Source organism: Agelaius tricolor, unplaced genomic scaffold (assembly GCF_023055355.1).
Source record: "Agelaius tricolor isolate 1412-34295 unplaced genomic scaffold, bAgeTri1.0.p SCAF_4, whole genome shotgun sequence".
NCBI lineage: Eukaryota > Metazoa > Chordata > Aves > Passeriformes > Icteridae > Agelaius > Agelaius tricolor.
Window position 1 is genome coordinate 32,726,650 of NW_027269264.1, and position 22,238 is coordinate 32,748,887.

Genomic DNA, 22,238 nt, shown 5'->3' on the forward strand with positions numbered 1-22,238 from the left:
TCTGCCTAATTAGTGACATAATTACTTCATGACTACATGCAAAACTAGGGGCAAATGCCACCATTACCATTAGGAAACAAAATTATTGCTTGGAAAGTAGGAGGATGGGGCTTGGCCATGAGTTGCAGATGCTGTGGGGTTGCTGCAGTAGTGGGTGCTCAGGACACACTCCTGTGGGCTATGAGTAAGGCTCATTTGGCTCATCTCTGTGGCTGGCAGTGTGTTCACCAGCCAGCTGGCGTGGCTCTCAGCAAGTGCTGGCTTCCAGCCTATTGTTCCTGAAGCCTCAGGGTCTCAGTGTGTCTGCAAGCTTTCAAAAAAGAAAGATCATGTTTGTCATACTGCAGTTCATGTGTGCAACATTTTTATTAAAAATTGAAAAGAATTACGAAAAATGGTCTAGAAAAAGTGGCTACTGGTTTTCTATGTGGTGACAAGATGAAAGAATTACTGTGCTGTCCTGATCCTAGTGGACTTGGCAGTGACAGATTTACAGTTGGACTCAACGATATTAAGGGTCTTTGGCAACCTAAACAATTCTGTGATTCTATGACAATGTAGGGTGGGAGTGTTTCTGGCCTCTGCCCATTTTTACTTCACTGGGCCAATCCTGAACTAAGGTCAGGAATGTGCTTGCAAATAAGTAAATACACTTTGGGAGATACTTGTATAAAGTCTAATTCAGAAATCTGTCTCTAGTATGCAGAACTCTCTTCAGGAAAAGTCTGAAAGCAGGTTTTTCAATTTATCCTATGTGGGAAGGTGTGAAATGTCCCATTCCCCTGCTTCTGCAACAGCAGCTAAAACATAAAAGTTTTTCTTTGTACCTTTGTGATTCAGGGTAGGAAGTAATAACCATGTTTTCTCTGAGCAGCCAATTTACTGTTTGTCTTCACTGGCTGAGACACCTTTAAAACTCAAGCATTCCTCAACAGATGTCTTTCAATGTTTAAAAAAAGGTTTATTCAGGTTTACTGGTATATTTCCTTGCTCACGCAGTGGTTTTGAATTTGGAGAAGAGAAGGAATAGCTACATCTTTTTGTTACTGTCTATGCCTAGTGTCACCATTTGAAATTCAAATCCATTGAATACTTTTTTCTGAGGCATGACTGAATTTGCTATTCCTAACAGATACAATCTGTGCCTGGAATAAATGTCCTTTAATTTTTCATTAGCCTGGGCTTCCAGTGGCTTAACACTGTCTGTATTATGCATGCCAACTTTAGGGAGCAAAAAAGTCAGAATTTAGAAGTATGAAGCAGAAATCCAAATATGGTATAATATAAACTGGAGAGAAGTCACCCCAAACAGTATATTCATTCCCCAGTATGTTACCAAATAATTTTGTTTTATCTAGACAGAAAATCGGCCCTTTATGAGACACAGTCTGTACTCCAGTTTTATTTCCTTATGCATGCAACAGACTTGGATTTATTTATTCAGAGTAAATGATTTTTTCTTACATTTGGCTCTCCTAATAAAAACTCTCCCAGCGTTTTCAACCCTGATCAGAGACATGTCATAAGAAGTACTCTTGAGAATCTAAATCCATTTCAAAGCTGTCATCTGTGCTGCCCCTCTTTTCTTAATTCTGCAATTAACAACAGTAATGATTCCCCAATTGTCCTTATCTTTTAACTTTTTCAGCCTTTTCTCCATTTATTCTTTCTGCTTTGTTTTTTCATTTGCTGTCATTCAGATAGGGCCATATCTGACATATGAGTGAGATTTATTTATACTCCTGTCAAATGGTTTAGATACTCAGTAACAATGATACAGGAAGGTAGAAAATATTTATTTTGGGCTTTATTTATCTCTTGGTTGGACTGGTATTTTTAAAACAGCCACTGCATCTTTGTTGAGTTACATGTTTGGTAAATGCTCAAAAATAAGTTATGTAACACAAAGAAAAAACTACACACAGAGAGGCCCAAAGAGATCCAGCACAATCAAAAACATCATTAATCTTTTATATATTAATTTCCTCTGTTGATACAGCTTGTGGTCCAAGAATTCCCAAATATTCAGTAGTGTTATCTGTACCATCCTTGTGAAAAATGTTCTTAAATCTTGAATTGACAACTGAATCTCTGCAAATAAGATTATGGTACTTTTGTGATGATGTGCTGGCACATTTTCCACTGACATTTAATATCTGAATTACTTCTCTACAGAAGTTTGGTTGTCTCTTTGTTAAGGGCAAATAGAACAGATATAAGCTGCATTTTACTGAATTGTCAGTTAAAAAAAGTCAAATGAAAGTATCTGTGGGACTGAAATAAGGTAAAATATATCATACTTTTTCATGTTTGTCTCCTTATCTGGAACCATCAAATACTGTTTTTTAGTTCAGAACCCTGGGATAAAAAATGGCTCTTTGTACTGTGGAATGGAAATTAATATTTTCTGTGCCTTTTTTTGCAGCAGTTGGTTTTGGTACTAGAATGTTAAGTAAAACTGGCAAAATTAATAGAATTACTCCAGATTTCAAATTTTGTGGTCCATGAATTTTGATTCAAACTAGTGACAAGAGCATTTTTAACCCTATTTTTTTCCCCTTGATCTTTCTTTGGCTCTGGACCTTGGGATCTCAGAAGTACAAAATTTAGAATTATAGATTCATAGAATCATTAAGATTGGAAAAGACAAATTCACAGAATTGTTTGGGTTGGAAAAGATCTTAAAGATTATAAAGTCCGGCTCTTACCCAACACTTCCAAATTCAACACTAAACTCTGCCCCCAAGCACCAGCACATCTACAGATCTTAAATACCTGCAGGGATGGTGACTCAACCACTTCCCTGGACAGCCTGGTTTAGTGTTTGACAACCCATTTGGGGAGGAAATTTTCCCTTTTACCCAATCTGAACTTCCTCCGGTGCAATTTGACACCATTTCCTGTCCTCCTGTTATTTGTAACTTGGGAGAGCAGACCAAGTCCCCACCTGGCTACACCTTCCTTTCAGGCAATTGCAGAGAGAAATAAGATCCCCCAAGCCTCCTTTTTTCCAGACTAAACAACCTCAGCTCACTCAGCCACTCCTTGTCAGACTTGTTCTCCAGGCCCTTCACCAACTCCGTTGCCTTTCTCTCGACATGCTCAAGCTCCTCAGTGTCTTCCTTGGAGAGAGGAGCCCAAAAACTTACAGTTATTTCCATTTCTGAAGTATTAACTCATTTCTTAATCGCAGAATCACAGAATCATTAGGGTTAGAAGGGACATCTGGAGATTATCCAGTTCAAGCCCACTGCCAGGGCAGGGTCACCCAAAGCAGTTGACACAAAAACTTGTCCAAGTGGATTTTGAATATCTCCAGAGAGGGAGACTTCAGAGCCTCCCTGGGCAGCCTGTTCCAGTAGTCTGCCATCCTCAACATAAAGAAGTTCTTCCTCATTTTGAAGTGGAACTTGTGTTTTAGCTTATGGCCATTGCTCTCGTCCTGTCACTGGCTACCACCAAAAAGAGTCTGGCACATTCCTCTTGACACCTGCCTTTGAGATATTAAATATGTATTGACAAGAACACCTCTCAGACTTCTCTGGGCTAAACAGGCCCCGTTCCCATGTTCTCATCCTAAGAAAGATGTTTCAGTCCCTTCATCATCTCTGTGACTTCTGCTGGACCCTTTGTAGTTCTCTGTCTTTCACGATCTCTGGAGACCAGAATTGAAAACAGCACTCCAGATGTGGTCTCACTAAGGCTGAGTAGAGATCATCGCCCTCAACCTGCTAGCTACACTCTTCCTGATGGAAGAGTAGCTTTTCAGGAATGGTGTCCTCTAGGGATACAATTGACCATCTTGGCCACAGGGACACTTTGCTGGCAAATAGTCAACTTGGCATCCACCAAGATTCTCGGGTCATTCTCTGCAGAGGTGCTTCCCAGCAATTCAGCCCCCATCCTGTTACTGGTACTTTGGGTTACACCTCCCCAGATGCAGAACCCTGTACTTGCCTTTGTTGAACTTCATTCTCTACACCCAGTTCTCCAGCCTTTTGAAGTCATGCTGAATGGCAGCCCAGCCTTCAGGTGTATCAGCCACTCCCCACAGTGTCATCAGCAAACTTGCCCAGGGTGCATTCCATCCCTTCATTCAGGTTGCTGATAAAGAGTTTGAATAAGACTGGATTCTCCTCAGCTGATCACAACTCTCTGAGCTCTGTTATTCAGCCAGTCCTTGATCCACCTCGTTGTCCGTTCTAACCCACATCTCCTGAGCTTTATTTGCAAGGATGCTATGGGAAACCGTGTCCAAAGCCTTGCTGAAGTGGAGGCAGAGAACATCCACTGCTCTCCCCTCATTGACCTGTCCTGCCCTGCCATCATGGAAAGCTGTCAGATTGGTCAGCATGACTTCCCCTTGGGGAATCTTTTCTGACTGCCCCTGATGTCCTTCTTTTCTTTTATTTGCTTGGTGATGACCTCCAGAATGACCTGTTCCATCACCTTCTGAGGAGTGGAAGTAAGGCTGACTGGCCAGCGTTTCCTGGGTCCTTTTTCTTCCCATTTTTTAATAGAGGAGTAACACTGACTTTCCTCCAGTCATCAGCCACCTCTCCTTTTCTCCATGACTTTTCAAAGAGTGTTTTAGCAACATCTGCCAGCTACTTCAGCACCTGTGGGTGTATCTCATCAGGACCCATGGATTTATGGGTGTTATGTCTGCCCAGCCAATCTCTAATGCAACCCCCTAGAACCAAGAAAACTTCCTTTTCTCCAACCTCCCTTATCTGCAAGATCTGAGGGCTGGCCTCAGCAGTAAAGACTGAGGCAAAGAAGGCATTCAGTAATTCCACCTTCTCTAAGTTTTCCATAACCAGGAGACCAATCTGATTTATCAGTGACCCACATTTTCCTTATTCTTCCTTTTGCTGCTGATGTACTTGTAGAAGTCCTTCTTGCTGTCCTTGATGGCCCTTACCAGACTCAGTTCTAGCTGGGCCTTGACCTTCCTTGTTACATCCCTGCATATTCTGACAATGTTCCTATAGTTCTTCCATGTGGTCTGTGCCTTTTTTCACTTACCATAAATTTCTTCCTTCCATTTGAGATTTACTAGAAGCTCCCTGCTTATCCATGCAGGTCTCCTGACCCCTTGGTTGCTCATTGGGAATACACTGGTCTTGAGCTTGAAGGAAGGATGCTTGAATGCCGACTAAGTCTCTGGGACCCCCATATTTTCCAGAACCCTAAACCATGGAATTCCTCCAAGTAGTCTTTGAAGAGGTCTAAGTTCAGGACCTCTGAACTTAAGTAAGCAGTAAATCCTGAACTTAAGCCGTAAGTCCTGCTTACTGCTTTGCTTCCTCACAAGATTCTGAATTCCAGCATCTCGTGATCACTGTTCTGGAAAACTCTCCAGCAGCCAATCTTGATAAATCCAGGAGCAGTACTGGCTTTTCAGGAGCCAGCCCACAGAAAGACCTGCACAAACAGTGGTGTGGTAGAATATATCCCAAGAGACGCAGAAAGGATGGCAACTTGGCAACTGCCCCTGGGAGGATGCTGCTTCCTCTGTGTGGCAGTTGCTTTCTGCTTGTTAAGAGGTTGTACTTTGTCCTTTAGATACTTGGCTGTCTCTTCTGGGTGCACTGGACCAGCTGGGAGACTCATGAGCCCATGGTAGACATACAGTGGCAGCTCAGGCTGCATTATCCCCACAGTCTTCATGCCCTCTCAGTATAATAGTTAGGATCATCCTTCTATTAAGTATGAAGAAGGGAAGGGGGAACCTTATATCCTGTTGTCCTTTGGGCAGTACTGACCAGAAATAAGGTCCTCCTTTGTATTTTAAAAAAATAAGGCAGTAAAATAGTTGTGATACCAGCTTACTTTAGTATCTAGAATGGGGACTCGCCAGTGCAGAACCAAATGAAAAAGATTTTATCTATCTGATCAGGAACTATGTGTTGGCATTAACTGTCATTAAAAAATAAATTTGTTTGCATCTTCTTGTGTTTTTGTTTTATAACCCTAGATTGGTGAATTGTTGAGCACCACACACCCTGCCAATAAAGCCAGCCTAACTCTTTTCTGCCCTGAAGAAGGGGACTGGAAAAATTCCAACCTTGACAGACACAACCTTCAAGACTTCATTAACATTAAACTCAACTCAGCTTCCATATTGCCTGAGATGGAAGGACTCTCTGAATTCACAGAGTATCTGTCAGAATCAGTAGAAGTACCATCGCCTTTTGACATTTTGGAACCTCCAACCTCAGGAGGTTTCTTGAAGCTCTCCAAACCCTGCTGTTACATTTTCCCAGGGGGAAGAGGGGACTCTGCATTGTTCGCAGTGAATGGATTCAATATGCTTATCAATGGAGGGTCTGAAAGAAAATCTTGTTTTTGGAAACTTATCCGGCACTTGGACAGGGTAGATTCTATTCTGCTCACTCACATCGGAGATGACAATCTGCCAGGAATCAATAGCATGCTTCAGCGAAAGATAGCTGAACTAGAAGAGGAACAGTCCCAAGGGTCTACTACCAACAGTGACTGGATGAAAAATCTGATCTCGCCTGATTTAGGAGTTGTGTTCCTTAATGTACCTGAGAACCTGAAGAACCTGGATCCTAATTTTAGAGTAAAAAGGAGTGTAGAAGAAGCTTGCTTTACTCTCCAGTATTTAAATAAGTTGTCTATGAAACCAGAACCTCTTTTCAGAAATACAGGAAATACCATTGACCCCATCATTTTATTTCAGAAAATGGGAGTTGGCAAACTTGAGATGTATGTGCTTAATCCTGTCAAAAATAGCAAAGAGATGCAATATTTTATGCAGCAGTGGAGTGGTACTAACAAAGATAAAGCTGAATTCCTGCTACCTAATGGCCAAGAGCTAGACATTCCCTTATCCTATTTCACCTCTGTCTCATCCCTGATTGTGTGGCATCCAGCTAATCCTGCAGAAAAAATAATCCGAGTTCTCTTTCCTGGAAACAGCACCCAGTATAATATTCTAGAGGGACTAGAAAAACTCAAACACTTAGACTTCCTTAAACAGCCAATGGTTACACAAAAAGATCTAACTGGGAACATTGCTAGTCCAGCTGTGAAACAAGCGAAATTGAAACAACGAACAGATAGCAAGGAGAGTCTGAAGCCTGCTGCAAAGACACCACCAAATAAGCCTGTCAGAAAGGAATCTAAAGAAGAAACACCAGAGTCTGTGAAGCCTAGTCCAGTACCAGAAAAGCCTCAGAAGCTGGAAAGTAAAGAAAAAGTTCCAGTTAAAAAAGAAAAACCAGCAAAAGTAGAGACCAAACCAATAGTGGTGGAAAAAGACATAGCAAGTAAGGAAGAACAACTAGTGAAATCTGAAATTCCTGAAAAACAAGGTACAGATGTAAAACCGAAAATGTCAAAGGAGAAGACAGTGAAAAAGGAAGTCAAAGCAAAACCTGAAGAAAAGAAGGAGGACAAAGAAAAACCAAAGAAAGAGGTTTCTAAAAAAGAAGAGAAAACACCCATCAAAAAAGAGGAAAAACCAAAAAAAGAAGAGATCAAGAAAGAAGTTAAGAAAGAGGTGAAAAAGGAAGACAAGAAGGAAGCTAAGAAAGAAATAAAGAAAGAAGCTTCAACAAAAGAAGCTAAAAAAGAAGTTAAAAAAGAAGAGAAGAAGGAAATCAAGAAGGAAGACAAAGAAGCCAAAAAGGACATCAAAAAGGTTCCGAAAGAAACAAAGAAGACAGCTACTCCTTCAAATGAAGCCAAAAAGCCAGCAGCAAAGCCTAAGCCACAAAAGAAGGAGGAACCTGCTAAAAAAGAAGCAATAGCTGCTGGAAAGCCAAAGGAAAAAGGAAAAGTTAAAAGTGTGAAGAAGGACCTCAAAGTCAGTGGAGCACAAGCTGCCCTTGCAGCAGTTGGAGCCACAACTGTAGCAGCTGCAGAAATTACAGCCGGTGGAAAGGAGCTTGAAGCAGAGAGATCCCTTATGTCTTCACCAGAGGATTTAACAAAGGATTTTGAGGAATTAAAAGCTGAAGAAGTAGAAACAATAAAAGAAACAAAATCTGAAGTTGCACTTATAAAGGATGATCTGAAACTCACTGGCACAGTACAAAAAGACACTTTTGAAGTACAAAAAGAAAAATTGGATAATGAAGGACCTGCTGAGTCATCTGATGAAGGCATAACTACCACAGAGGCTGAGGGTGAGTGTGAACAGACACCTGAAGAATTGGAACCTGTGGAAAAACACAAAGTTGATGACAACGAAAAGTTTGAAGATGAGGGAACTGGCTTGGAAGAATCATCTGAAGCAGATTATGAAGAAAAGGCAGAGACAGAAGAAGCTGAAGAACGAGATGAAAATGAAGTAGAAAAAACACAACTGGATGCCACAAAACCATATGTGGAAGAATCAAGAAAAATTCCAGGTGCTTCAGAAAAAGTAATGATTCAAGTAGATACTAACATTAAAGATGAAAATTATATTGAAAAGGCAGATTATGAGGCATCTGATGAACGAGCTGAAGAAGACAGGGAAGAAGCAATAGAAAAGGCAGAAACTGAAGAGACTGAAGAAGATGAGGAAGACAAAGCAGAAGACATCAGAGATGAAGAAGAAACTGAAAAAACAGAGGCCGAAGAAGAATACGTGATGGCTGTGGTAGACAAAGCTGCAGAATCTGGTGAAGCCGAGGATAAGTATGGCTTACTCATAATTACACCAACTAAGCGCTCCGAGTCTCAGTCTCCTGTGATTGAACCAGCTTCTTCTATCCATGACGAGACACTGCCTGGTGGTTCAGAAAGTGAAGCCACTGTTTCTGATGAAGAAAATAGAGAAGATCAACCTGAGGAGTTCACTGCTACTTCAGGTTACACACAGTCCACCATTGAAATATCCAGTGAACCAACTCCAATGGATGAAATGTCAACACCCCGAGATGTCATGAGTGATGAAACTAACAACGAGGAAAGCGAGTCACCCTCTCAGGAATATGTGAACATTACCAAGTATGAGACATCACTGTACTCTCAGGAGTTCAGCAGAACTAAACTTTCTCCACTTCCAGATGCTTTTAATGGGTTATCGGAAGGATCCAAAACAGAGGCCACAGAAGGAAAGGATTATAATGCCTCAGCTTCCACCATCTCACCACCCTCTTCATTAGAAGAAGACAAATTCTGCAAATCTGCATTCCAAGATGTATACCGGCAAAGAGAAAGTGAAATCCAAGGCACTGACAAATTAGAAATCAGAGAACCCTATCAAGAAGATGGTGGAAAACATAGTTCAGCCAAAAGTCCAGCTGACAGTTTGTCCCCTCCATCGCCTGTTGCCAAAACACCACTGAGTGAACGCAGTGTGAATTTTTCGCTCACTCCCAATGAGATCAAAGTTCCTTCTGAGTCTGTCCCCACTGCTAAATTGCCTGATGTACACCAGGAAGTTGCTGAAGAGCACTGCACAAGCCCTGAAGATAAAACATTAGAAGTAGCATCTCCGTCACAGTCTGCTGCTGGTAGTGCTGGCCACACACCTTATTATCAGTCTCCCACTGATGAAAAGTCCAGTCAGCTTCCCTCTGAAACCAGTGAAAAGTCAACAGAAGCTCCTGTTAGCTTTGAGTTCAGTGAAGTTAAAGATGAGTCTGAGAAATGCAGAATAAGCCCTATGGATGAGCCCGTGCCAGATTCAGAATCTCCTATTGAAAAGGTTCTCTCGCCTCTGCGGAGTCCTCCACTGATAGGTTCAGAGACCACTTACGATGCATTTTTGAGTGCTGATTTAAAGTCTCCTACCAGAGATTATGGAAGTCCTTCTGAGGGGAAACCTGAAAAGGAAAAATCACCTGTTCAGATGAGCCCAGCTTCTGAAGCAAGCTCTGTGGGCCTCTTCCAAGAAAAACAAGATGAAAAAAGCATGGAATTTATGGTAATTAAGGAAGGCTTCAGCCTGGAAAGGAAAATGGAGGATACAGAACCCAGCAGCTCCCAGTCTTCACTGGTCTTGGATGAGCGGAAGTTAGCAGGTGATCTCTCACCAACTCAAATAGATATCAGTCAGTTTGGTTCTTTAAAAGAAGATACCAAAATGTCAATTTCTGAAGGCACTGTCTCTGACAAGTCTGCAACCCCCGTTGATGAGGTTGTTGCAGAAGACACCTATTCCCATATAGAAGGAGTAGCTTCTGTCTCTACAGCATCTGTTGCCACTAGTTCATTTCCAGAACCAACTACTGATGATGTATCTCCTTCTTTGCATGCTGAGGTTGGTTCTCCCCACTCTACTGAAGTTGATGATTCCCTTTCAGTGTCAGTTGTTCAAACACCAACAACTTTTCAGGAAACAGAAATGTCTCCATCTAAAGAAGAGTGCCCAAGGCCTATGTCAATTTCTCCACCAGATTTCTCACCTAAAACTGCAAAATCAAGAACACCAGTGCTTGATCACAGATCTCCTGAGCAGTCAGCTATGTCAGTAGAATATGGTCGGGAGTCACCAGAGCAGTCTTTAGCAATGGATTTTAGTAGGCAGTCTCCAGAATATCCTGCTGCAGGCTCTAGTGTACACCATATATCTGAAAACGGACCAACAGAAGTGGATTATAGCCCTTCAGATACACAGGAGTCTCCTTTTGCACAGAAGATTTCACCTGTGGAACAATCATCTTACTCTCAAGAGAAGGATATTTCAGAAATTATTTCAGTTTCTCAAATTGAAGCTTCATCCTCAACTTCATCAGCTCATACACCTTCCCAGGTAGCTTCACCACTGCCAGAGGAAACTTTTTCAGGTGGTGTTCCACCCAGAGAGATGTCACTGCATTCTTCTTTTACCTCAGAAAAGGTGCAGAGCCTGGGGGAAAAGCTGTCACCGAAATCTGACCTGTCTCCACTAACTCCAAGGGAATCTTCTCCCCTGTATTCTCCTACTTTTCCAGACTCACCTCCTGCAAACACAGAAGCAGTGTCAGCTAGTCACACAGCTTTGTTGTCACAGTGTGTGTCTCCTGTCAAAGCTTTTGGTTATCAGGAACCCCTATCAAAGCACAGTCCAGAACCTTTACTCAGCCCAGATAAAGAAGATTCAGAGAAAAGCAGCAGGTCACCAGAAGAACTTAGTTATTCATATGAGGCCAGAGAGAAAAGTACGAGGTCACCAGAGAATATCAGCTATTCCTATGAGGCAGTCGGAAAATCTACTAGATCACCTCAAGCTATGGATTATTCCTATGAGACAAGCAGAAAAACTACTAGGTCTCCTGAGACCACAGATTATTCCTATGAGATAACCAGGAACACTACTAGGTCACCTGAGGGTACAGACTATTCATATGAGATAATTGAAAAAAATATGAGGTCATCTGACGTCACAGATTATTCTTATCAGATAACAGGGAAAACCACTAGATCACCAGAGGCCACAGATTATTCCTATGAGACAGCTGGGAAAACCACCAAATCACCTGAAGCCACAGATTATTCCTATGAGTTAACTGGGCAAGCTACCAGATCACCTGATACTATGGATTATTCCTATGAAACAACAAGGAAAACCTCTAAGTCACCAGAAGCCATTGGCTACTGCTATGAGACAATTGGGAGAGCCACCAGGTCATCAGAGGCCATGACTTACTCTTATGAGACACCTGGGAAAGCCTCCAGTTCACCTGAAGCCACAGATTACTCGTTTGAGACAACAGGGAGAGCTAGCACTGAGAGGTCACCTGAAGCTACCAGCTATTCCTATGAAGCAAGTGCACATTTTACGCCGAGTAAATCGTTAGCAGAATCCCGTCAAGATGTTGACTTATGCCTTGTGTCCTCTTGTGAATATAAACATCCCAAAACTGAACTTTCACCTTCATTTATCAACCCAAATCCCCTCGAGTGGTTTGCAAGTGAAGAACAGTCCCAAGATCAGGAGAAGCCGCTAACTCAGTCTGGGGGAGCTCAGCCTCCTTCTGGGGGAAAGCAGCAAGGGCGGCAGTGCGATGAAACTCCTCCCACATCTGTGAGCGAGTCTGCCCCGTCTCAGACCGATTCGGATGTTCCCCCGGAGACTGAGGAATGCCCTTCCATCACTGCAGATGCTAACATTGACTCAGAAGATGAGTCGGAAACCATTCCAACGGACAAGACAATTACGTACAAACACATTGACCCACCACCTGTCCCAATGCAGGATCGCAGTCCTTCCCCCAGGCATCCTGATGTTACCATGGTTGATCCAGAGGCTCTGCCAGTTGAACAGAATTTAGGTAAACCTTTGAAGAAGGACCTCAAAGAAAAGACAAAGACAAAAAAGCAGGGTACCAAGACCAAGTCATCTTCTCCTGTTAAAAAAAGTGATGGTAAATCAAAACAAGTGGCTTCACCAAAGCCAGCTACAAAAGAATCTTTAGACAAAATTTCCAGAACAGCTTCTCCAAAAAAGAAGGAATCTGTGGAGAAGGCAACCAAAAATATCTCTAATCCAGAGGTAAAGTCTCGAGGGGAAGAGAAAGATAAGGATACCAAGAATGCAGCAAATACAACAACATCCAAGTCAGCAAAGACTGCAACCACAGGTAAAGACAAATAGTAATGCCCTGGTGTTATGATTTTCTTAGTTGTTGCAGTGTAGTTAGTTTGCTATTATATCAGCTTAAAGTGTGGTTTGTGGCATATCCTCGAAGAAAGTTCAGGTTTTAAGTACAAACCTAGCATGTAAATGCCACATTTAAATGCATGAAAGTCACTACTTTCACTTTTATAATCTGAGAAAATTGACATCCGTTTGCCCAGAGAGTACATAAAATAGAAAGAATTTAATACAAGCTGTCTAAACAGTTAACCACATAATAGAATTGAAAATACCACTTTTGTAGGTGAAGTAAAATCAGTAGCAAGGTGAACCCTTTTATTCATTGTGAGAAATAAGTAGATACAATTCTCTTTAACATAAATTAATGCAATTTAATATTGTGCGAGGCAAAGTCACTATCTCTCTTTGGATCCTCTTATTACTTTGCTGAATTGATTTTAAAAGCAGCATTTAAAAAAAAATTAACATTTTGAGTGAAGTAAGCATGTACATCACATAATCCAGTCTTATGCCATCACTGGTAACTGAATATATAGAAAGTTAATGTAATTTTGAATGTCTGTTATACATTCTAAGAAGCAAAAAATTGTGAATTAGATTACTGAAGGAGGTATTGTGCTAATCGGTTGTTTCCAGCAGACCTTCTTAGGCACTATTTGGGGGATAGTTTGATTTTTCTGCTGTGAGGACTGATGTTTGTTGAAAGCTTCTTTACAAGGAGCAGTTCTAGAATTCAGCACAAACAAACCAGTCATCAGCTGTCCTTAGCTTCCCCATTTTTGGTAGTCCACTGTTCCTTTCTCACCCCATTATTTGCATCTCTGTTAGAAGATACATTTCAAAGCAGCAATGTAGTTATTCTTGCTGTGCATTTCTGCAGCATTTAAGTTCTCGTCATTAGGCATACTTCTCAGGTATATGCTGGAATAATTTGTAATGACATAAAATTGTAAAAATATAGCAACAAGTATCATAATCAGTGTTGGTATGTACAAATTAAAATGACATTTGAGATTTTTTTTTATCATCAAAGATGATAAAATATTTTTTAACAAAACCAATAGCAAAACCTGTCTAAATCAGGAAATCTTATCACTTCATTTGGCATTTTGCCCTGTGGTGAGTGTCAGAACATGCTAGACAACTGTAAGGGAGTTTTCTTGCCTTACACTGTTTGACCCTAAATTGATCATATTGCTCAGATAATTGTTTACCAAGCTTAATCAACACGAGAAAGCTAATAAACCATAAGCATTGATCATCTGGGTAAAATTACTGACTGAAACCCGATTTTTAGTTTACACCATGATTTTAGAGCAAAAGATGTGATTTTTTGTGTAATAGTTTTAATGTGTTTACATGTTGCACTTCATTTTGACTGAAGCTCTTAGAACAAGTACTGTATATACTGTGTACAGCAGCTTCCCCCTACTTTTTGTGATAAGTAGCTTTTTGCAATAAGTAGCTAATTTATGAATGCAAATAAGGATACAGCAGGCAGACAAATACTTGACTGTGTTCCCTGAATTGCTTTGCAACTTCCTCCTTCCAAGTTCCTCTTTGTGCTCACGTGTAGTAGCTTCCTAATGCACCTGTAAGGCAGCCTGAGCACATCAATTGCTATCATGTCTTGCTATGTACCTCAGATTTAAGGACAGCTTCAAATTTTCATGGCCTCCTGTCTGATACAAGATTTTATGATCAGTCATACCCTAGACTTTCAAAAAGCTGCCCTTCTTCATCAGGAAAATAATAGCAGTATTTCCTGAATGGTAATTCAGTAATCACAGCCCTGCATAGTAATTGTTGGATAATAGTAGTATATTACTGGAAAAGGTTCAGCCAAATTTTTGTTATATGGTGATTTTTTATTGTATTATATAGTTCCAGTTTTTCAGGTTTTTGCTCCCATTACAATCATAATTGGGGTACAACAAAGCTGTAACTTGCCATTGTATGTAGGAGGGTAATTCCATAATTGGCCACATCTCACCTCAGTGGTTATAACAGTAATTAATAAATGCATGCTTTTAACCAGCCTGTGATATATTCTTTTGTTGTTTGGTTTCCAAAGGACCTGGGAATACTAAGGTGGCAAAATCTACAGCGGTGCCTCCAGGACCTCCAGTGTATTTGGATCTGGTGTACATTCCCAACCACAGCAACAGCAAGAATGTTGATGTTGAGTTTTTCAAGAGGGTGCGGTCATCCTACTATGTGGTGAGCGGGAATGATGCCGCAGCCGAGGAGCCAAGCAGGGCTGTTCTGGACTCCCTGCTGGAGGGCAAGGCACAGTGGGAGAGTAACATGCAGGTAGGCTCTTCATTTCTATCTCAACCTGGAAATCTAACCTTTCTCAGCTATGAGAAACTAGAGCATCTCTGGCACAGATGGTGGTTGCCAGAGAATGGGGCCCTGACTTGGTTTGAAAGACAGGTGTCTGCCAAGAAAGACAGGAACCTCCTTTGGAATGGAGAATATGATGAGAGGAAAGAGGACCTGCACCCAACACCTTTTACCCAGACCAATTCTCCTGGTATCTCTGTCCTTCCCAGACAAACCCCCAGGTAAAAAGAGAGAGTAGCTAGCTGCACTCTTCCCCTGAGTGTGGCAACTTCTTTTGCCTTTCTTAAGTACCCCATCATTATTATCTCCAATCAACACATGTGGGAAAAAATTCCTTGAAAGAAAGAAACAAAAGGAAGAATCCTAAACCCCAGCAGGCACCCTGGCTGGGCACCAGTGATGTGTGAAGCACAGAGCTGCACTGCTCTCCCTTCAGACCAGTTCCTGGTTTTTAAAACAGTTAAGAACTGGTTTATAGGGCCAGCTTGGTCATCTCGTAATTTTACTACACCACATACATGATCTGACTTTGGCATTGTTGCAGTTTTGAGTAGGGAAGAAATGTTTCACACTTTCTAGAGAAATTACATGCATTTGGAAACTTCATGTGCCTTTCTATTATGATGAAAAAGTGAAAAAAATATTTGTCTGTAATCTGAAGAGTTATCAGTGCAGATTGCAACCTTATGCTTCTCTTGAAAGCTGCATCTCAGCACTGTGAGAAACAAGCCTCACTCTTCAACATTTTTAAAAGTTGAATAAGGGATAAAAGGGACAGTAAACAGTGATGGGTGTGTAGCTGTAGCTAGAGGCACACCGGCTAATCATAGCAAATAATACATAGCTAATCTTATGTACTTTTTCATTGCATTAGTCAAATACATATTCATAAAGATTAAACATATTCAAACATTCCTTTAAACTTGTTTACATGTTCCAGGGATTCTTTAGCTTGGTTCAACCCCTGACCCATCTTTTTAGAGTACATGCAGTAGTCATGGATGTGATTTTGAGTCGTGTCTCACTTATGTGATTTCAGCAGGCAACAGTGATAGTTGAAGGGTCAGTGGCAGGGGTCTCTACATCTGTTCCTCAAATGTTATCTGACCATGCAGACCGTTTTAGCTATTTCCACAAGTATTTTAAATCAACATCAGCTATTTCACAAATTCATCTGTTTTTCTCACTTCTGTCAGTTAGTTATAAAAACAAAGACATCAGTTATTATTCCACAACTACAGTTACTTCTGCAAAAGTTAACACATAGCATCCACTTTAATATTTTGTGAAAGCTTAAACTACAATTTATGTTTATCACACTAAAATATACAAGTTACACAGGGACCAAGACACTGGCACAAAAAGCTGACAAATTATACTATATTGAATGCACGTAAAAGTGATTACAAATTGTACTATATCAAAATTATGGTGATTAATAATAATTTGCAAAAGCCAATACATAACAGCAAAAGCCAAGAACTACATAGTTATTTATAACACCACCTTACAAAACCAACATTTTATTTTTATAAACCTTATTTTCAGTCATTCTATCTTACCTACATGTTGATTTCTTTTTATCCATCCATTTATTCAAGTATTTATTGCAAAAAAATTCACTCTTTCCAAAAGGGAAACATACTTGTTGGCTGGGGCTTCTTGAAAAGACATTTTACATATCAACTGTTTCTGTGGTCCATTCAATAGGACTTTTATTTCATGTTGCAGGTGACTTTAATCCCAACCCATGACTCGGAAGTTATGAGGGAATGGTATCAAGAGACCCATGAGAAACAGCAAGATCTCAACATCATGGTTTTGGCAAGCAGCAGCACTGTTGTTATGCAAGATGAATCTTTTCCTGCATGCAAAATTGAGCTGTAAGAACAAGACCATGCATCACAAGATTAAACTGTGTTTCCAGAAATTCTTCTGTTTGAAAACACCTTTCCTGAAAATTCAAGTCATCTATTTCAACTGCTGAACTATATACCTGCCAAATGCTATACTGTGTCACAGTGATGCAAGTCACTAATATTTTTCAGTCTTTGTTGGTTGCTAAGGGAAATAACAGTCTTCCCATAGTAGAGTACAAATTACTGCGAAAATACAGATCAGTTGCATCTCCACTGAACATTTTGAAACCATGCACTAGCAACCCCAATTGACTTTTGCCAGGTAGAGGCATTTGCCCTCTAAAGAAATACAAAGAGAGAAAGAGAGAGAGGGGTAGGAGGAGAAAGTAGTATATTATTAGGTCTGCATTAGTCTCATGGCAATAGATGTATCGCTTACTAGAGTCTGCTTATGTTCTCACATGAGAAGAAAGTCTTAAATTTTTATCAATTTGAGCTATCACTATGGGGATCCTTTTTTTAAAGAATTAAGTTAGCTCAAACATAAAAAGAAAGAGAACATGGCTAGGAAGGGATGTATGACCTAATCACTCATCAGCAGCTTTCCACTTTAATTTGAACTCTGCATACTGACACACCCTAACAATCATAGGCCAAATATGCATGTAGCCTGCACCCCATCCAGAAGTCTAAAACCTTTCTTACAACATGCAGAATTGTTGGTCTAAGGCATGCTTCCAGCGAAAGCCCACTCACTCCAGCCAGAACTGACCAGTCCACATGCTTGAAAACACCCATGTCCACTGTCGATTAACTGAAGCAAAATACCAAAGCGGTCGGGAGTACATACAGTAGACAATTTGCCTTAGAAAGTGACTTGAATGTACAAAGAAACTTGATGCACTTATTTTTTAATGCTGAGACAGCAAATTTATAAAACATCTGTGTAGGATCATAGTTACACCAGTAAAGAAGCGTGAATGTGCATGTGTGGTATTAGGAACTTATCTGACTGGTCAAATGGTTTGGTGCTATGAATTACATATACTAGTTATGTGAACACTTCACAGATGCACCTGGACAGCTCAACAAGGCAAGATGAGCTTTTTTTTGAAGGCTCCTTTCGTACTGTGGAAGCAAGATAGAAGTGGTGTCTAGTATCAGAGTTACAAAATTTAGTGAAACATTCAGAATGATGGAAAAGGTTACCTGTGAGCCTGTACAGTATTCAGCCTTCCTTTGTCCTACCTGATTTCATTTGTTTAATTTAAGAGTGAACATGGGAACAAATGTACAGAAGCCTTTCTTTTTAGTGCTGCATGAACTTTTAATACATGACTTGTAACAAACATTTTCATTTACAGGTAAATGCAAAGAAAACTTTTTCAGGTGAAGGCATTCTTTTTAGTAGTTTTGTAAGATAAATGAGTAGTGTTGTTTAAGATTCTAGTGAGAATTGATATTGAGGTAAAATTTATTGAAAACAGTCAACTGTCAATACCTTTTTCAGGAGACGGGTGTAGAAGGATATCCTCATAAAATTATTCTGTTGATGGTGACAGAAAATGGGATTTGAGAAGTTGATTGCCCAATACTTAAAAGGTTATAACTTACATTCTCAACTCTCACAAGATCTTGGAAAAGGATAGAACAAGCAATAAGCAAAAAGTCCCTTCTCTTCCCTTTTCCTTCCCTTCCTTTCCCTTTTCTTCCCCTTTGCTTTCCTTTTTCCTCTACTCTTTCCTTTCCTCCTCTCTTTCCTTTACTCCTCTCTCCTCCTCTCATTTCCTCTCTTTTTACTCTTTCACATCCTTTCCTCTTCCTCTTGTTGCCTCTTCCTTTACTATTCTTTTTTTCTTCCTTTTCTTTCCTTCTTCATGCCTCCATTCTTTTCCTTCTCTATACTGTTTGCAGAGGAACAGCACCACTGCTCTGTGATTTAAGACAGTTTGGATTTTTTAGTCTCAGAAATTTTACCCCAATTAAAAAAATCTTTTTGCATTGCAGAAGGTCTTCAAATCTGAATTTAAGAAGGTGTAAAGGCCTACAGCATGGAGTTACGTGCTGGTTGTATGAATCACCATTATGGCTGTTAAGTTTTACAATGTAGTGAACTATGACCTCATTTTCTCTACTTATAATTTATTTCAATTTTACATTGTTAGGATATTTTTGTTTAATAGATGTAAGTTTGCACTCCTAATTTTTATGAGGGTTTTTTAATACTGGTTTAGGGTCTTGTAAATGTGGGCTTCTCATGCCCATTTAATGCTGTGAATTACTGTCAGTGGTTGAGGTTTTGATTTATTTTTAATGTCTTCTCTTCTTTAGATTTCTCTAGCAATGCTGTCTTATTTATTGCTATACCTTTTAAGTAGTTAAGAATAACTCAAAGTGACTACGGCATAAAAGGCAGATGGAAATGTATTGTGAAAACAAGCATGTTTGCTGGGCTCATGTAATTCACTTAAAAATGCTTTTGTAATACGTAGTCTACAAAGATATGGGATAACTTTGCAGACTATGTTGTATAATTTTGCAGGTATGTTCTGCAGAATTTTTGGCAGAACAGTTGTACTGTTTCTACAATTCTTTCTGATTTGTCTATTATATAGTTCAGAATTCAAACCTTTTGAGTGGGTGGGAACAGATTTTCTGATTTTCTGACAACACCTGACATGGTTTGTATCTCTGCTTTGGTAGAAAATTGTTTTAAGTACAGCAGTGGTTTTGTGACTAATCTCACTTATGCCACTCACTCCTGTGAATCAGGAGCAATTTCACTACTGTCAGGGAAGTTACAGTCATCTGATCCTACTGTAAATTAAATTGGAATCAAGCCTTAAATATGCCCAAGCAAATTTAGGATGGCTGAAACATTTGTTTTACTTCTGAAATAATAATTATAATTAGACACATGTACATTTGCTTTTTTTGCTGCTACAAGAATATTAAAACCATGGTCTGGCTATTCTGAGGTATTGTAATGCCTGTTCCATCCACTCCCTTCCAAATGGCAATGGCACCTAGATTCAACACTGCGATGAGCTCCTCCATTGGCTCCTCTTGCCCTTAATGACTTTTCTGCCTGTGGATCTAATCTACCTGTGCTAATCCTAGTACTACACAACTAGTTTAGTGTAACAGTCATCAAAATGTACTGTGTACATTAACGATGAGTGCTGTTGATCAGCATAGATTTCTAGGAGCATGGTTTGTTATTGATTACTCTAATTGTAAAGATTCAATATCTGAGTGCAAAGAACACTCCATTTCAATGATGGTATTACCCATAACAGCATTCCCAGTCATGATCTTTATGCTATTAATATAATGCTTCATAATTCAATGAAGAATTAACTTTGGGGATCCCATCCCACTCTTGAACTTGGACAGGGCCTCTCTTGCATGCCTTTTCAAAGTCCTGTGGTGGGCCTGACTCATTGACCTCTATTTTCACCCCATCTTTCATAGAAATCACTTTTGATTTTTTTTTTACTTATTTTACATACTGTGGTGAATGGAGATAACTGTGTATATGAATGTTGGGGTTTTTTTAATTGTCTATGATAGCTTATGCATTTTAGGAGAGTTCTGGTACTCTTTTACTAAGGTTTAATAAATTTGTTAATTGAATTTTCAATCCCTCCCAACACAAGCAAATGAGTTCCAAGGAGCACTTGCTGTGCATTTGGGACATTTCTGTCATGCGCTTCTCTTTGTTCATCTGTCGCCAGAGGTTCTTGCTCAGTAATGATGTTTATGAGAGAAATAGTAATTTTCTTGATCTGGATTTACTAGAATATGAAAAAATATTATGTTTACACTTGAAAGAAAAGCTTTCATCATTTCACTTAATAATTGAACAAAACACTAAAATCAACTAGGGGTAAGCATTTCTTAGAATGCAATTATATTATTCACCTGGTTAAAAAATGTTTGCTATTTGAAATTTGAAAAAAAAAAGAAAAAACTCGTGTTTGTTGTGACTTTACAAAAAAATTCTAAAAAAAAAGAGTAACTAAATAAAACAATAGCATAAAATATAGAAAGAAAAAAACTTAAGAAGCAGCTTCTCTCTACTAGGCTAACTAAGTGCTCCAGAAGGCAGGAGCTACCTCTTCAAGACTGGGCTGTAATCTCAATGTAAAAGACAAAATCTGAAATATGCTTTCACGCATTTGCATGCAGCCATTATCTTCCAAACTATGGAAAGAAAGTCTTGTGGCTGGCTGAGAAGCACCTCACACACCTCCTCTCTCTTGTTCTGAATGGTGTTTGTGTCAGTCTGCAGCTGTGTATGGTATTATGTCTTATAATCCTGCATCACTTCTATTCTATCCAGTCATATCTAATGTAGAAAATTAGTTTCCAGTGAAAGTAATATGTAGTGCTTTTATGATATTTGTGTGCAATATCCCCTCTTCCATTGAGGATATTTGATGTAAAGGAATCAAACTCAGTTCCACAATAAAATACAAAAGTGGTAAAGTGGTGTTGACATGTTTCTTGTCTTTGTGTATGTATGTATTTTTAAGTTCTCTCTTTCTCTTAGTCATGATTACCTAGTCTATGGGGTTTTTTTTTTTCTGAAGATCAGTGATTATTTGAATGCCAGACAAACCCCAATCTCTCTTTAGTAATTGGAAGATAAATGTGGAAGGGTACTTTTATCTTGTGGTGTGAAACATTACCATGATGTACCGTGACATGGCTTCTCTTTGTTGTTCTCATTCCTGTATTCCTCAGCAGAATGAGAAAACACCTCATTTTCAGTAAGTACACAGTCACAGATGATGCCAAATAAAGTTATATGAAACTGAGCCCACCATGAGGTCTTTTCCAAAGTTGTAGCAGTTCAACAAGAGTGTGTAGCTTGTCTGCAGTAGTCATGGACCCTTCCTGACCATCATTGCCCATTCATCTTGGTTGGAGGGGACAGAGTATGTGGGGAAGCTGAGCCCTCAGTTCAGTTTTTTACTCTATAAATGTTAGACTTCCTCTGCTGCTGTTGAGGGAGGCTGTAACATCAGGCTTTCTGCCTTTGTAGTGGCTTGCAGCAGTCAATGGTGATGGCATGAAAGCAGGTAAAGACTGGAGCAGCAAAATGCAAGGGGTGCTCATTCCCAGGAGAAGCAGAGGTCCTGTGGGATTTCCTCCACCCTCAGACAGCAATCCTCTTTTGCAGGCCCTTATTCATCTCCAAAGTCCAAGGGTTTCTTTCTAGCTTCTTATGATGGTAAGAAATGCTGTACTTTGCTTGAATTGGGCTGAGCATGGTGAAATAGGGAAAAATGATGGCTAGATAAGGGAAGTCAAGTGCTGCAAATCTTATAACTCTGCATATGAGTATATCAAGGTTTTCTAAGCTTTGTGGTAGAGTAACTGATGCTACTTAAGATATATTAAAATGACTGTGCAAGGGAGACCAGGTCAAGCTTCAATCCCAGTCATTTACTTGCAGCTGCATAGCAAATTTCTGGATTTTC

At 39.9% G+C, this 22,238-nt stretch overlaps 1 protein-coding gene across 1 annotated transcript in view; it reads left to right on the forward strand.

Moving 5' to 3' along the window:
* MAP1B (microtubule associated protein 1B) overlaps positions 1-21,240 on the forward strand; it is a 71,105-nt gene extending 49,865 nt beyond the window's left edge. Inside the window, exons 5-7 of the mRNA XM_071425155.1 lie at positions 5,981-12,527; positions 14,619-14,857; positions 16,622-21,240. Coding sequence (XP_071281256.1) covers positions 5,981-12,527; positions 14,619-14,857; positions 16,622-16,777 — 6,942 coding nt within the window. The 3' untranslated portion in view covers positions 16,778-21,240. The remainder of the gene's footprint in view (positions 1-5,980; positions 12,528-14,618; positions 14,858-16,621) is intronic.
* The last annotated feature ends 998 nt before the right edge of the window (positions 21,241-22,238 follow it).